The sequence below is a fragment of the Pseudochaenichthys georgianus genome, chromosome 17, assembly GCF_902827115.2.
Source record: "Pseudochaenichthys georgianus chromosome 17, fPseGeo1.2, whole genome shotgun sequence".
NCBI classification, from domain to species: Eukaryota; Metazoa; Chordata; class Actinopteri; order Perciformes; family Channichthyidae; genus Pseudochaenichthys; species Pseudochaenichthys georgianus.
This window is the reverse complement of record NC_047519.1, coordinates 35,788,624-35,803,094: the sequence shown is the minus strand read 5'-3', so window position 1 is coordinate 35,803,094 and position 14,471 is coordinate 35,788,624. Positions and strand designations below refer to the sequence as shown.

The window sequence follows — 14,471 nt, the reverse complement described above, 5'->3', positions numbered from 1 at the left end:
TGTGTGTGTGTGTGTGTGTGTGTGTGTGTGTGTGTGTGTGTGTGTGTGTGTGTGTGTGTTGAAAATATGAGCTCATAGACTGCTGCTCACCACTGCTTCTCTGACAGCATCACTGACAATACAAAGAAAAGGGAATGAGGGCGACACAGATGAGAGTGTGTGCGTGTGCGTGTGTGAGAGAGAGAGAGAGAGAGAGAGAGGCCTTATATCAAGTAGTGACAGTGAAGGACTGCCGAGAAAACAGAGAACAGAGAAGAAGCGAGTGAATGAGCTGGTGTGTGTGTGTGTGTGTGTGTGTGTGTGTGTGTGTGTGGATGTGTGTGTTAGTATGTGTGTGTCTGCATAAAAATAGACTGAGCGACTGCGAGGATACTGAGAGACTGATAGAAGCTGTAAAGAGAGAGACTGCTGGAGAAAGAGAGAGCAGAAGGGGAATTAAGAAAACCACAGAAGAAGAGGCGAGTCTGGCTTTGCGGCTGAGCGGGTGCACAATCGGGGGGGGGAGAGGATGAAGCACATGGGGGGGGGGGGGGGGGCGGTTTTACAGAAGAGGGGGACTGGAGGGCGCAACAGGAGAGAGGACAGAAAAAAGAGGGAAAGCTGACGAAATGGAGAGAGAAATCCAGAAAGAGGATTTAGATAGAGAGGGGGGAGACGAGGGAGAGCAGAGAGTGCGGGAAAGGGAGTGGTAATTGAGAAGAATGAAAGGCTAAGAGCTTTGAAGACTGTATTAGTTGTACTGTGTGAAAGGCCCATGGATCATTTAGTGACATCGATGTATTGGATTGAGGATAATGGGGATTTATGGTGGCACTTAAGGCCATGCAGGCAGAATACCAGCCAAAAAGGGTCATAATGCGGGACGTGGGGCGGATGGGGACGGGGACATGGGCGTGTGTCCGTGTGGAGAGAGGTGAGAGACAGAAAGAGATATCAGAGCGACAGACGGGATGCGAGAAAACAAAACTTTACAAATCCTGCCATACGATGGAAAGGGACCGATCAGGCAAACTGCACTTTGTGATGTCTTTTATACACATGTGTCCCGGTGCGGCGGGGAACTCACGCAGCGTCAGAAAATAGAACCTTCTCTCTTTATCTCCGGTAGAATTCTGATCAGGCATTAGCTCCGCCTCCTCTACTTCTTTTTTTTTCAAGCTAAGGACCCAAAATCTGCGTTTCTCTAACAGGGCTTCAAATAGCGTTTCTGCAGTGTGAGGCAACGGGTGAACTGTTTGGTATTTTGAAAAATAAACTTCACTGACATGTTTTGTATATGTATGGCCCTACAATATATGTTTTCAAATATAGCATGATAGGTCCACTTTAAGTAGAGGTACAGAATCTCAAAGTATCAAGAGTGCTGCTTTTTGCATGGTGTTTCCTCTCAGATTGCGTCATCCAGTACACGGTTGATAAATGGGTGGTAGGAGTACTCTGATAAAGAAATATACTCTGTTACGAGAAAAGGTACTGCACTTAGAATCTTACCTAAAGAGGCCCTATTATGCTTTTTGTGTTTTCCCTTTCCTTTAGTGTGTAGGGTTAGTGCATGTAAACGGTCTGCAAAGGCTACAATCCCTGTGTTACCTGTTTCTCACCCACACCTGAAACGCCTCCATTGGCCTCCTTTGTTTACTTCTGGAACATAGTGACATCACTGAATAACAATCACGCTTCTTTTTATATCTCAACAAAAACCATCACCCCCACAACACACTCCACTCTCACCAACTGTCTCCAACTGAACAGTGCCAAATCAGACATCATCATCGCCCCCCCCGTCCCGTCCCGTAGCAAAGACATCCAGAATTACAACTTCACCCTTGACAGCCACACTCTATCTCCCCCCCCTCACATCCGCAACCTCGGAGTCATCTTCGACAGTCAGCTCAAATTCAACCACCACATAAATCACATCACCAGGACCGCCTTTTTCCACCTCAAAAGCATCGCCCGTCTCCGCCCATCACTCTCCTCCTCCTCTGCTGCTGAGACCCTGATTCATGCATTCATCACTTCACGACTCCACTACTGCAATAGCATCCTCTACGGCATACCATCCAACCTAATAAATAAACTCCAACATATCCAGAACTCTGCTGCCCCCCTCCTCAGCCACACCCGCTCCCGAGGCCACATCACTCCCGTCCTCCAGAACCTCCACTGGCTCCCCGTCCGTCAAAGAATCCACTTCAAAGTCCTCCTCATTACTCACAAAGCCCTCAACAACCAGCCCCCCCCCCCTACCTCACAGACCTGCTGCACCACCACACCCCTTCCCCTACCTCACAGACCTGCTGCACCACCACGCCCCTTCCCCCCACCTCACAGACCTGCTGCACCACCACACCCCTTCCCCTACCTCACAGACCTGCTGCACCACCACACCCCTTCCCGCTGCCTCCGCTCATCAGAAGCCAACCTCCTATCCATCCCCACCCGCACCAAGCACCGGACCTGGGGGGACAGAGCCTTCTCCGTCGCTGCCCCCTCCCTCTGGAACTCACTCCCCCAACCCATCAGAGACTGCACTGACCTCACCACCTTCAAAGCACTCACCTCTTCAATCTGGCTTTTAATGAGTGGTTGTTTTTGTATTATTTGACTTTAACTTTAACTATATATTTATTTGTTGTTCTTTTCACTATATCTGTAAAGCGTCTTTGAGCACCTGTAAAAGCGTTAACAAATTAAATCTATTATTATTATTCTATTGGATAGCGCTCCAGCACATTATACATGATAGGCTAAGGGGCGGGACATCTCTTAATGGTTGACCAATCACAACAGCTAACGAATCAGAGCAGACTGGGCTCTGGTTTAGAGTCTCTGGTAATGTATACATGGAAATACTCATGTAAAGTACCTGAACTACAGAAGTTGAGCAGATGTACTTTGTTACACTTCAACACTGTTTAAATATGATCTAAAACCTGCTTTTTGTTCAGCCTCGGGAAGGATACGAAGTAGGTTTGAGATTGGCAGATTGAGAGGATTCAAAGTGTTGACAGAAGAATTGATACAGAAGGAATAAATCCCTTTCAACCACATCATTAATGTAATGAATAAAAGCGTAAAGTAGCAGGAAGTGGAAATGTTTTATCTCAAAGTTTGCTTGAGCACTTTAGTAAATGTGCTTAATCACCTCCGCCCTCTGGAGATACTGAAGAGACAGAAGAAAGAACTTAACGTAACGTACTTAACTCGCTTCCCAAATTAGATGACCTCATATAATCGCTCAGATCACACTTGAGCACTTTCGCCGCACTTAATCCGATTGAAGCTAAAAAGCGATGACTGTTTTGATTATTTAAAACCTCTCCCCCTCATCCAGAGATTGGCTTCTGCTGAGCGGGCGAGTGTTGATAAGCCATGCGTCGCTCCTGATTCACAGTTACATGTTTTACACCGCAGAGACCCAAAGTAAAACCTTTAGAGGGGGGGCAGCTTCACTGGAGAGGCTGGGGGTTAAGTGCCCGTTCAGGTGGAAAAGTGGTTGAATAATAAGTACAGGAGTTTTACTGAGGCAGCTCTTTAAAGTCACTTCATGTCATGTTATTTCTGTTTGTTGTTGTTTTTCTCATTTCCTTCAGCAAGTATTTTAATCTACATGGATTTGTTTTTCAAGCACTTATTATTATTACAATTATGAATATCATTATGAATATTTGTTATTATATGTCTACTTATTCCCTTTACCTTTCCTTGGTGCACTTTATGTTTTTAAATGTAGAACATGGCTGAAACTGATTACTTCAGTCATCGAATTTGAATATCTTTCATGGTTTTCTCCATTAAATGTTAAAATGCATTAAAAAATACAACTGACAATTCACCAAATCCCCAGTTTCAACTTTAAATAACTTGATTTGTCAAACCCACAAACCAAAAAACCAACAAACCAACAAACCAACAAACAAACCAACAAACCCACATTTATTCAAGACAAGCGTTGATACATTTGAAAAGGTCTTCAGTTTCATTACTTTAACCAACAAGAAGAATCTGAGAAAAGATCCAAATACTTCTTCTTCGAGTCAGTATTCGACACAGGCCACAGCTGATTGGGTAGGTTCTGCCAGTATCGACACAGGCCACAGCTGATGGGGTAGGTTCTGCCAGTATCGGCACAGGCCACAGCTGATAGGGTAGGTTCTGCCAGTATCGGCACAGGCCACAGCTGATGGGGTAGGTTCTGCCAGTATCGGCACAGGCCACAGCTGATGGGGTAGGTTCTGCCAGTATCGACACAGGCCACAGCTGATGGGGTAGGTTCTGCCAGTATCGACACAGGCCACAGCTGATGGGGTAGGTTCTGCCAGTATCGGGCACAGGCCACAGCTGATGGGGTAGGTTCTGCCAGTATCGACACAGGCCACAGCTGATGGGGTAGGTTCTGCCAGTATCGACACAGGCCACAGCTGATGGGGTAGGTTCTGCCAGTATCGGCACAGGCCACAGCTGATAGGGTAGGTTCTGCCAGTATCGACACAGGCCACAGCTGATGGGGTAGGTTCTGCCGGGTCTTCTGGACTGCACCGGGGGGCATCGGCACATTTCAGTAGGTGGGACATTGTCAAGCAGAACACAGCATGTTATCCTTAGAACTGTCTGAACATCATAATCAGATGGAAGACGTTGATAAGGATACATAGCTGCGACTTACCAACAAAAGTTTCACTCGAGGAAATATGGTAGCAAAGTGCTTTATTTGATGTAACTAATTCATTTGAATCTGCATTAAAAACCCATGAAGCCCTGGCAGATTCATGACTTTGATTATGCAAACAGCATTTCACATCCCATTATGAAACTAAAGGATTTTGGTTCCGTCCCCTAATCGATTAAGTGGATAATGTTTCAGCTCTAATCCTGAAACTGCGGTCCCAAGCACACTTCTTCAGCCTTAAAGGCCCGAACAAGCTGGACGCTCTAATTGCTGCATCCAGTTGTGTGATTCTGCTAATATGATTATTTAATGGTGGATTGTACTCTGGAGGGTTGAAGCCTCCGCAGCATCTCATCCCATCACCGCCTTGGGGGGAGTTAGTGTCCACATCGCTCAGGTTGCCTACCTTTTTTATTCCAGGAGTTAAAATAAAATAATACAGGCATGGCATTAAACTTTCAGTAGGTCCTGGAGAATTGCCGAGTTTAAATATTAAAAAGGAGAAGGCTGCATACACTATAACTAATGCTGGACAAATCCAATTGAATATTCATGTTATTTTTTTAATGATTTATCAGTCATTCAAAATATACTTTTGATGATATAATGTGTTTTTAGAATTATTTGGTAGCTGTGGCAAACTTTTGGAACTCTTTTGAAAAGTAAAAAATCACATGACAAGGCAATGATATATTTAATTGATGTTATAGCTGACTGTGCATTAGGAATTGAGGATAACTAAATAACTATTAATAATAATAATATTACATGACGCGTTTTTCTAAAATCTCAAAGACGCTTTGACAAAAGACGAAGAAAAATACATGAAAACGATATATACGAAAGACATAGTCAATCATAGAGTATGTGTGATGTCTAGCATGTCTGGGTTTTAATGAATGCTGATGGTAGCTGTGTTTCATTTAACGCCTGTCAACCATCATTGCTCACACCTTTATGTCTCCACTCAGCTCTGCATCTTATCTTTTGATGCAAGGTCATGTAGCCACTACCATGAGTATCTATCCGCCCAATGCTAGAGACCAGCTTTGTTTATCTGTGTGACATTTGTTGTTGTTGTGTACAGTTAGTTGATTGAAGCTGAAAACAGCTGCAGGACATAACGAGAGCACTGGGGGTGAAACAGTGAGGCTGTGGGTCTGAACCCCAAAATAATGAGCTGAAAGACAACGGAAAGCTCCGGAAGGTGAAGTCGAGAGTCAGGTACTCTGCAGCTTCATTACTACAAACAATCCTTCAAGTGGTTTGAATGGTGGGTTTAAATATAGTTTAAGTGTCAGTTTCAGATTTCTGGTTTGGACACTGGATTTGGTTTGTTGTGCTCAGATATCAGTGAAAACAGCAACCTCTGTTTCCAGGAACAACAACCAGGTAACTCTTTCTCACAGAGGGAATAACAACTGGCACAAAACATGTTCATCGCCTGTTTTCTGTTTGAAAATCACTACTAACTGCTGTGTACTACCTATATCATCCAATGGGTAGAGACTAGCTGTACACTTTAATGTGAACATATCTGGATGAAGTATATAAGGCAAAATAAAGACTGTATACAAACTCCCTTTTGGTACAGATCCTCTTACAAAATCAAAGCACTATCATTTTAATAAATGTTTCAATGACAATGTGAATATTTTAAAGATGGTCTTTCCCTCTGAAATAAATCGGGAATCATAGGCTACTGCATTTTCAAAAGAAGTAAAAATAATCGCAATTACTTCTTTATTTCTAAGTGATTTACTGTGACAGTAAATTAGTCATTATCTCCCAGTAGAGACATATACGGATGAATATCTGAAAAACTGGACATAAATCAAAAAACATTCCGCTTTTTCTTTGTATAACCGTGAACTGGCCCTTTAAGAGGGTGCACGTGGTGTGTGCCTGTCCCGGTGTAACACAACCTGTAACTGCTCGCAGTCCGTTACGCTTGTTGCTCCGCTCGCAGCAGTTGACATGCAAATCCACGCTGATTATCTAATAATGAACTGAGGAAATGTGAATTATAGGCAACTGTGCATCATTGCTGTCTTGGGAAGAACCACTTAAAATGACTGCTTATTATTTTTTTCCTTAATGAATGTGACGAGTCATTCCCGTGACCCCTTGGGCCTGTGAAAAAAACAACAAACATATTAAAACTCAATTGTGGAGATTTGGAAAACGACCGGCTGCACTCGGGAGTCAGCGGGTACACAAACAGGATTTGTTTTCATTCCAAGGTTTGATTTCAGAGATGCATGCATACTTGCCAACCTTGAGGGGGGGGGGGGTGTATTAGATTAACATTAACATGCTTAGAGTAGTTGTAAGTGCACTGTCTTGCGGCCTGTAGCACCATCCTTGATGGAGCATATGTGTGGGCAGGAAAGGAGTGAGCAGAGGAGAGTTGTCGATTCTTGTTCTGTTTCTGTGACTATCTGTGACTATCTGTTTTCTACCCTCTCAAACTTTCAGTTGCACGCGCTACTAAAGAGACGCGCTACCATGGAAACCAAACAATGGTGTAGCTGTATTAAAGTCCGAGTGGAAACAGTCCTGAGTAAATCTGATGTTGTCAGAAACGCGGGAGAAATATGACCCTGGGAGGAAACCGGGAGAGGGCAATGCAATCGGGAGGGTTGGCAAGTATGGATGCACGCGGTCTTTAATAATAATAAAAGCCAGACGGTGTTTGTTTGTGTGCGCAGAGAGGACCGCGAGAGAGGCAGACAGTGACGAAATGACTCCTTTGAGTGGCGTAGGATTATTAAAATTCACCTGGAAAGTAAACTAATTTTCTCAGCGGCGTCAGAGGACTGGTTATGGTAATGAAAAGGGAGATGTCATTAGATTCAGTGGTATTTGAAGAGTTCTCTGGAGGGGAGGGGGGAGGAGGGACGGGGAGATATCTGTGTTTGAGAGAGAGAGTGTGTGTGTTTTCCAATCGTCTCCCTTGCCACTATCTCTGCCTCCTCTGTGTATATGTTATTCATAAGCCTGACCTACATGTGCCTATGCTTGTGTGTGCACGCCTGTGTGTGTGTGTGTGTGTGTGTGTGTGTGTGTGTGTGTGTGTGTGTGTGGTGTGTGTGTGTGTGTGTGTGTGTGTGTGTGTGTGTGTGTGTGTGTGTGTGTGTGTGTGTGTGTGTGTGTGTGTGTGTGTGTGTGTGTGTATAAGTGTATGTGTGTCACTCGATGCAAGAGAAAGTGATAAGGTTCTGGTCCACTTTCCAAGATTCACCAGCCACTTTCACGGTCTGACCGCCTCGTTTTATGTATTTTTTTGTGAAATAGAGTGCGATCTCCGGATGACAGTCTCCTCTGTGTTTATGCTTTCATATTTTGTCTAACTCTACTCCACTGCCGCTGCTGCACCGACACACCAGCACCTGCCCAGCTCTCTTCATCCAGCAGTGGCTGCTGCCAGAAATGTACCACAAAGGAAAGAAAGGGGGAAAAACAACATCAAAAGGACATTTCTCAATATACAATTATTACGTGCATCATGAAAGCAGACTAGCTTCACGAGTCCAAACAACGGAATATAGACACGAGAGATTGAAGTTAAAGTTGTAATAAAGTCTGACTGCTTGCATGTCAGGCATGGATATGCAAGCGGTCTCCTAAGCAACAGCAAGTCCAAAGAAAGCTGGACCTGGCCACATTAGATCTCGGGCCTCTCACTCGCTCTTTGGTGTCCTTCAGTCGGAGACTTCACAGCCCGGCCTGGTTAGTAAACATGAGCGAGCTGCAGTTCACTGATGTTACAGTACGGGAGTTCCTGGCGGCGCTGAAAGGAAATGAAAGTTTCAGCCTTTTGGAGCTGCCAACACGCCATGGTGACTTTTGCGGCTTTGAAGATGCTGTGAAGTGGCCTTGACATTCAAATGTTTCCTCGTGATAAAAGTGATGCGGCGGCACTACGGTCACCAGTACAAACTGAGTCGTTACGTTTATCCTGTCCGAACTGGCAATTAGACCACAATTACAACCCTTATTAGAAACACTTGTAGCGCTAACGGTTGCCTCGGTGATTTGTCTCAAGATTCGCTTTTAGATTAACAGATGGATAGCTAAGTAATAATAAGATGTCAGAAAATACAGAGAAATGTCCATCATCATTTCAAGAGCCCAAAATGGTGTCTTCAAATTAATTATTTTTCTTCTTCTGACAGACGGCTCAAAGTACAACGATGATAATCAGAGAAATGCAGCGACTGCTCCCATTTGACTTTAATTACTCGAAAACACAAGTCAATTAATACCACATGATGATGTATGTTCTGTCCATCACCTACTTGACCACGTTGTATCATCATTACACACGTATGGCAACACAGACACACATATTACCGCCGCTAGACCTGGATACTTTAAAGCAGGGGTGTCAAACTCAATTTCATCACGGGCCACATTCGCATTATGGTTGCACTTAAAGGGCCGGTTGTAACTTTAAGACTATATAAAAAGACATATATAGATATTTAATATATATAAAATAATGTATTATATTACATTATTGCCTCTGCATTGGATTATTATCGGATAGGGTAATAACTTCATAATTAACTACGTCTGAAAGCAGAAGTCTAGGGCAAACAATTGGAAGGCTCTTCAGTGAGAATGTCACAAAATGATTGAAAAAGAAAAGAACATTCTGGAGAAAAATACATTTTGAGAAAGAAGGCATATTTGAGATGCATTGTGGGACATGTAGTTTATGGGCAACGTGCTTCTGTAAATCGGCATGTAACCGTATAATAAACATATTCTTTGCAAGCTCTTGTGGGGCCGCATGAAATGAAGTCGCGGGCCGGATTTGGCCCCCGGGCCTTGAGTTTGAGACCCCTGCTTTAAAGGCAATTACTGTTGTATACGATGTCAAATGTTGTCTTGGTTGTAGAATCTGTGAAGACATTTCACTGGATAAAACATTCATGTACACCATTGAATAAGTCGGCAAGAAAAAAAAAGATATATATATTCCTGTAGTGAGGGAAAAGGTGCGACACTGCTCAGGAAGTGTGAGGGAATGCGTTGTTAGGAAAACAGTACATGTGGCATATAATGAGAGAGAGCACAGCAACACACCTGGGGCACACGGCAACGACACAGAAAGGTCGTTGTTCATTTAACAGGAACAAATGGGGGTCAGTGCGTGTGTGTGTGTGTGTGTGTGTGTGTGTGTGTGTGTGTGTGTGTTCCCTGGTTAAGATCCAGATGACTGTCCCCGGCTATGGAGTGTAAAACCCTTTAAATACACTTGTAAGGCACTTTATAGCTTTAACGCCACTGCTCTTAATTACCTATGTCCCCCTCTATGACTGTTAACGATGGTCTGTCCTGCCGGTCTGTGTTCCTCGCTGTGCGCTGGGACAGGGCTGCTCTCCAAAGATCTTGTGGTATATTGTTGTACAGTGACACTAAAGCTTTTCTCTCTCTCTCTCTCTCTCTCTCTCTCTCTCTCTCTCTCTCTCTCTCTCTCTCTCTCAGGACACACAGAGTTGGTGGAGTCCGTTCCTGATGAACTCACCTCCAACGTGAGCAGCAAGCTCACCCTGGAGGTGAGCCGCGGGGACAACAACGAACTCATCACCTGCGCCGTGGTCCATCCCTCTCTGGCCCCCGGAGACAAGAGGAGCGAGAAGACTCTGCGGGTGTTGTGTGAGTCAACTGGGGAATACGCTGATGTAGTGGTGGGGGAGGAAGCAGAGATACAGAGGGAGGGAAGAGGGGGGAGTGGAGGACAGACTGATCGGGTTTCAGTCCTGAAAGTAATCCAACATGTTTTGGAATGTCACAGTAATCTGATTTCTTTAATGTAACTGTACCTTCCCTTTGCATCCTGATTCTGAACCCTGAACACGAAGTCCCTCTCTCCCCAAGCCTGACTATTCAACAGGATTTCCATTCCACTTTCATGTCGGCCCTGCTCTTCTCTTTTATTAGGCCGTAGAATCAGTGTCCCCCCCCTTGCAGTTTGATCTCTGCTCCAGTCATGTACATCAGTTTCCTGTGATAATGGCCACGCAGGAATGTAACCTCCCTCTGCCGATGCCCAGAGAACGAGAGCAGGTTATTAGAGATGTGACGTTCGCGATTCTTTTGAACGCCTCTTTGGTCCGAACGAAGGGAACCGAGTCGTACTTGGTGAGAGCCATTCTCTTTATCGTTGGTTCACTGCCTGCCATAAATCCACTCGGCTTTAAAGCAACTTGCTTTCCTGAATGCACATTAGCCGGAGATGATGGCATAACGCTGCTTGAGTAGTACTTTGCCTGAGAGATGGAGCAAGTTATTTTCTGTGAGTAAAAGTAGACGCTGGCAGTCATCAGTATCCTGGTGATTATTAGCAGATAAACCTATTAGCCCCTGGAGTGGCACATTTGATATGTTACCTAATATGGTCAAACCAAATGCAGTAGTTCCATAATGATGTATTTCAGTTCATGTCCTTTGCTAGACTTATGATTAACCTTAAGAGTGTCTGGGTGACAAACAGCCTCATCCCAATACCCCTCCTCGACTCCTCTCTTCCCCTCCTCTGGGACTTGACCCGGAAATCGATCAAGACACGCCATTTTGAAGGACGTCCCAATAACTGGAGGAGGAGGGGGGGGGGGGGGTGAGGGAGGAGACGAAACGGAGGAGACGAAAGGGAGGATACACGCGAGCAGACTACGCGGAAGTGTTTTCACTACTCGCGTATACAAGCCCCGCCCCCACCTTCACAGCTGTTTTCGGTTAAGGAAAACCGACAACTGGAAGATGAGTGGACAAGCGTCACATAAATGTACAAGTGCTCACCGCTCCGTGGGAATTATTATTATGTGCAATTCATTTCTAAAAGTCTTTCACATTACTATAATTATATTTTATTTAAATGTAGGCTACATTTTACACCAAAACGGAACACAACAGCAGGACCAACCATCATACATTGAATTCCTTGACTAACAAGAGAAAGATTCATTCATTTAAATAAATATTTAACAACAAATGGGCCGGTTCTAAAGGTTCTTCAGTTCAGCCTGATGAGAGGGGAAACAGCTGTGCACATGGCATCATTAACAGACGTCGTTTAAGAGTGATGTTTGAGTGAACGAGGACATCCCAACTAATACCTGAGGACTCCTCCGTCCTCGCGTCACCTCCTCGTGTCTCTCGCTCGCATCTTACGGAGGCGGAGCTAAGATGCGAGGAAGGGACGCGAGTGAGGGAAAGGAGGAGTCGAGGAGGGGTATTGGGATGAGGCTACAGTCTTGAACACGTTCCTGTGTGTGTTCCCGTTCCACAATGAGTTCCTGATGTCCTCAGTTATCCCTGTCTCTGACACATTCCTGTCTTTAACCAGTTCCTGATTTATTATATCAGCAATGTTCAGTTTCTGTTCCTCTGGAAAGCGGCGTATCTCTCCATCCAGCCCTGCCACGGTGAAAGGTGACGAAGTGTTGTTGAACTGTCGAGATCCTATAAAACCCACACACACACTTTCCTCTGTGTGCACTCTGTACGCTGTGAGACCTGTACCTGGCCTCGAATGAAGAACCAGAAAGACACATCTGTTTGTTTCACCAGTTTATTGATTGGTCATTCTAAATTGTATATCTCCACAGTATTGACTAGGTCTAAGATTTCCGTAACACCCGCTTAAAAAAGAAACATCTCTTTTGAACGGCAAGAGCGGTAATTCCCATCACGACAGGTTACCATCTGAAATGAAACTATAAATGGAGCAGCCTCGTCTCCGGACTCAGTGTCGGTGCTGCCCCCTGTGGGCGAGACCCCGCCACTGCACCACCCAGGGAAAGTGATATGTTGTGTAAGGGTTATGTCATGGTGGGAGGCAGAGATGGTGACGCCTACATGATGCAGATGGGAGTAGATATGAGACGGGGATGAATGAGACTGTCGCCACTGTCAGCACGGTTTTGAATCCTGTGTTATGTAACAACAATGTGTGTGTGTGTGTGTGTGTGTGTGTGTGTGTGTGTGTGTGTGTGTGTGTGTGTGTGTGTGTGTTTGTGTTTTTCCCTGCTCGAACAGATTCCCCAGACGTGCAGATCCTGCCTGAGAGCCATCTGCCCAGAGAGGGAGAGAAGTTTTGTCTCCAGTGTTTGGGCAACGGCAACCCCGAGTAAGAGACACTCTCTCACACACACACACACACACACACACACACACACACACACACACACACACACACACACACACACACACACACACACACACACACACACACACACACACACACACACACACACACACACACACACACACACACACACACACACACACACAGCCACTTACCGACTGCGCGTTATCAGTAAGTTTAAAATAGCTTCAGAATAGCAGCATCAAAATATAAAATACTGCTTTTAATAATTGTATATCAAGATAACAATATTTAATTACAAAACAGAACATTTGCACACAGTTTTCATTACTATTATTATTATTACATTGCATTTAGCTGACGCTTTTATCCAAAGAGACAATAAGTGCGTTCGACCAACAAAATACAAACTTGAAGAAAACAGAATCATAAAGTACATCAGGTTTCATAGAGCAAAATCATTTCAAGTGCTACTCAACTGGCTATAGATAAGCCAGTCCTTTATTAGTATATTAGTGCTTTGTTAATAGTTCTATCGCTCGAAGTGGAGTCGAAAGAGATGAGTTTTCAGTCTGCGCCGGAAGGTGTGTAAGCTATCTGCCGTCCTGATGTCAATGGGAGCTCATTCCACCATTTTGGAGCCAGGATAGCAAACCCACGTGTTTTTGCTGATGGGAACTTGGGTCCCCCTCGCAGCGAGGGTGCAGCGAGCCGTTTGGCTGATGCAGAGCGGAGTGCACGCGCTGGGGTGTACGGTTTAACCATGTCCTGGATGTAGGAAGGGCCAGATCCATTCGCAGCATGGTACGCAAGTACCAGTGTCTTGAAGTGGATTCTAGCAGGAAGCCAGTGGAGGGAGCGGAGGAGCGGAGTGGTGTGGGAACATTTAGGAAGGTTGAAGACCAGACGAGCCGCTGCATTCTGGATGAGCTGCAGAGGTCGGATGGCACATGCAGGTAGACCAGCCAGGAGGGAGTTGCAGTAGTCTAGGCGTGAGGTGACGAGAGCCTGGACCAGAACCTGCGTGGCTTTCTGGGTCAGCTGGAGACGCGTCCTCCTGATGTGGTAAAGCGTGTATCTGCAGCAGCGGGTTGTAGCAGCGATGTTTGCAGTGAAGGACAGGTTGTTATCTCGGGTCACACCCAGACATCATCTAGGCGTTATTCCCTGTGCCGATAAATAGGGAATTAAGTAAGAGTTTGAGTAATGCTCACATTTGACAGAAGTAAGAGCCCTTAGGAGGGGCTTCCTAGAGAGATGCCACTGCGTTTGGTGTCAAGGTCAGACACTTTTTAAGCTGCTGTAACATCATGTCACTGCCACATTTGCTTATTCCCAGGACCACATAAGGTCGCTTTCTTTAAGTATTTGAACATTCATTAAATTCTGGTCCTCACAGTTCCTAGATGGCCACTTAATTGAGGGGTTTATGTACTCTCTTTGTGAGAGTGCTCATATCCGTTTTATCGTCTCTTCTCGGCCAGTAATAATGTGCTCTCTCACTTACACGACTTGAACTTGGTGTGAGTTCCTAATATAATATTCTTATGTCTTCTTCTTGTCAATTACCTAGTAGGTTGTCATTCATTTACAGTTGATGCTTAGTTAATCTAACATGGAAACCTGGCCTGTTTTCGATTATTAAAGTAGGCGACAGTGGCAAACATGTTAATGTCCCAA

At 44.9% G+C, this 14,471-nt stretch overlaps 1 protein-coding gene across 6 annotated transcripts in view; it reads left to right on the top strand.

Annotated features, from left to right (window-relative positions):
* The window catches only part of cadm3 (cell adhesion molecule 3), a 119,814-nt gene that overhangs the window by 83,621 nt on the left and 21,722 nt on the right, over nt 1-14,471 (top strand). For all 6 annotated transcript variants that reach the window (XM_071206244.1, XM_034104639.2, XM_071206246.1 and 3 more), the window contains exons 6-7: nt 10,169-10,339; nt 12,722-12,812. In XM_071206244.1, coding sequence (XP_071062345.1) covers nt 10,169-10,339; nt 12,722-12,812 — 262 coding nt within the window. The remainder of the gene's footprint in view (nt 1-10,168; nt 10,340-12,721; nt 12,813-14,471) is intronic.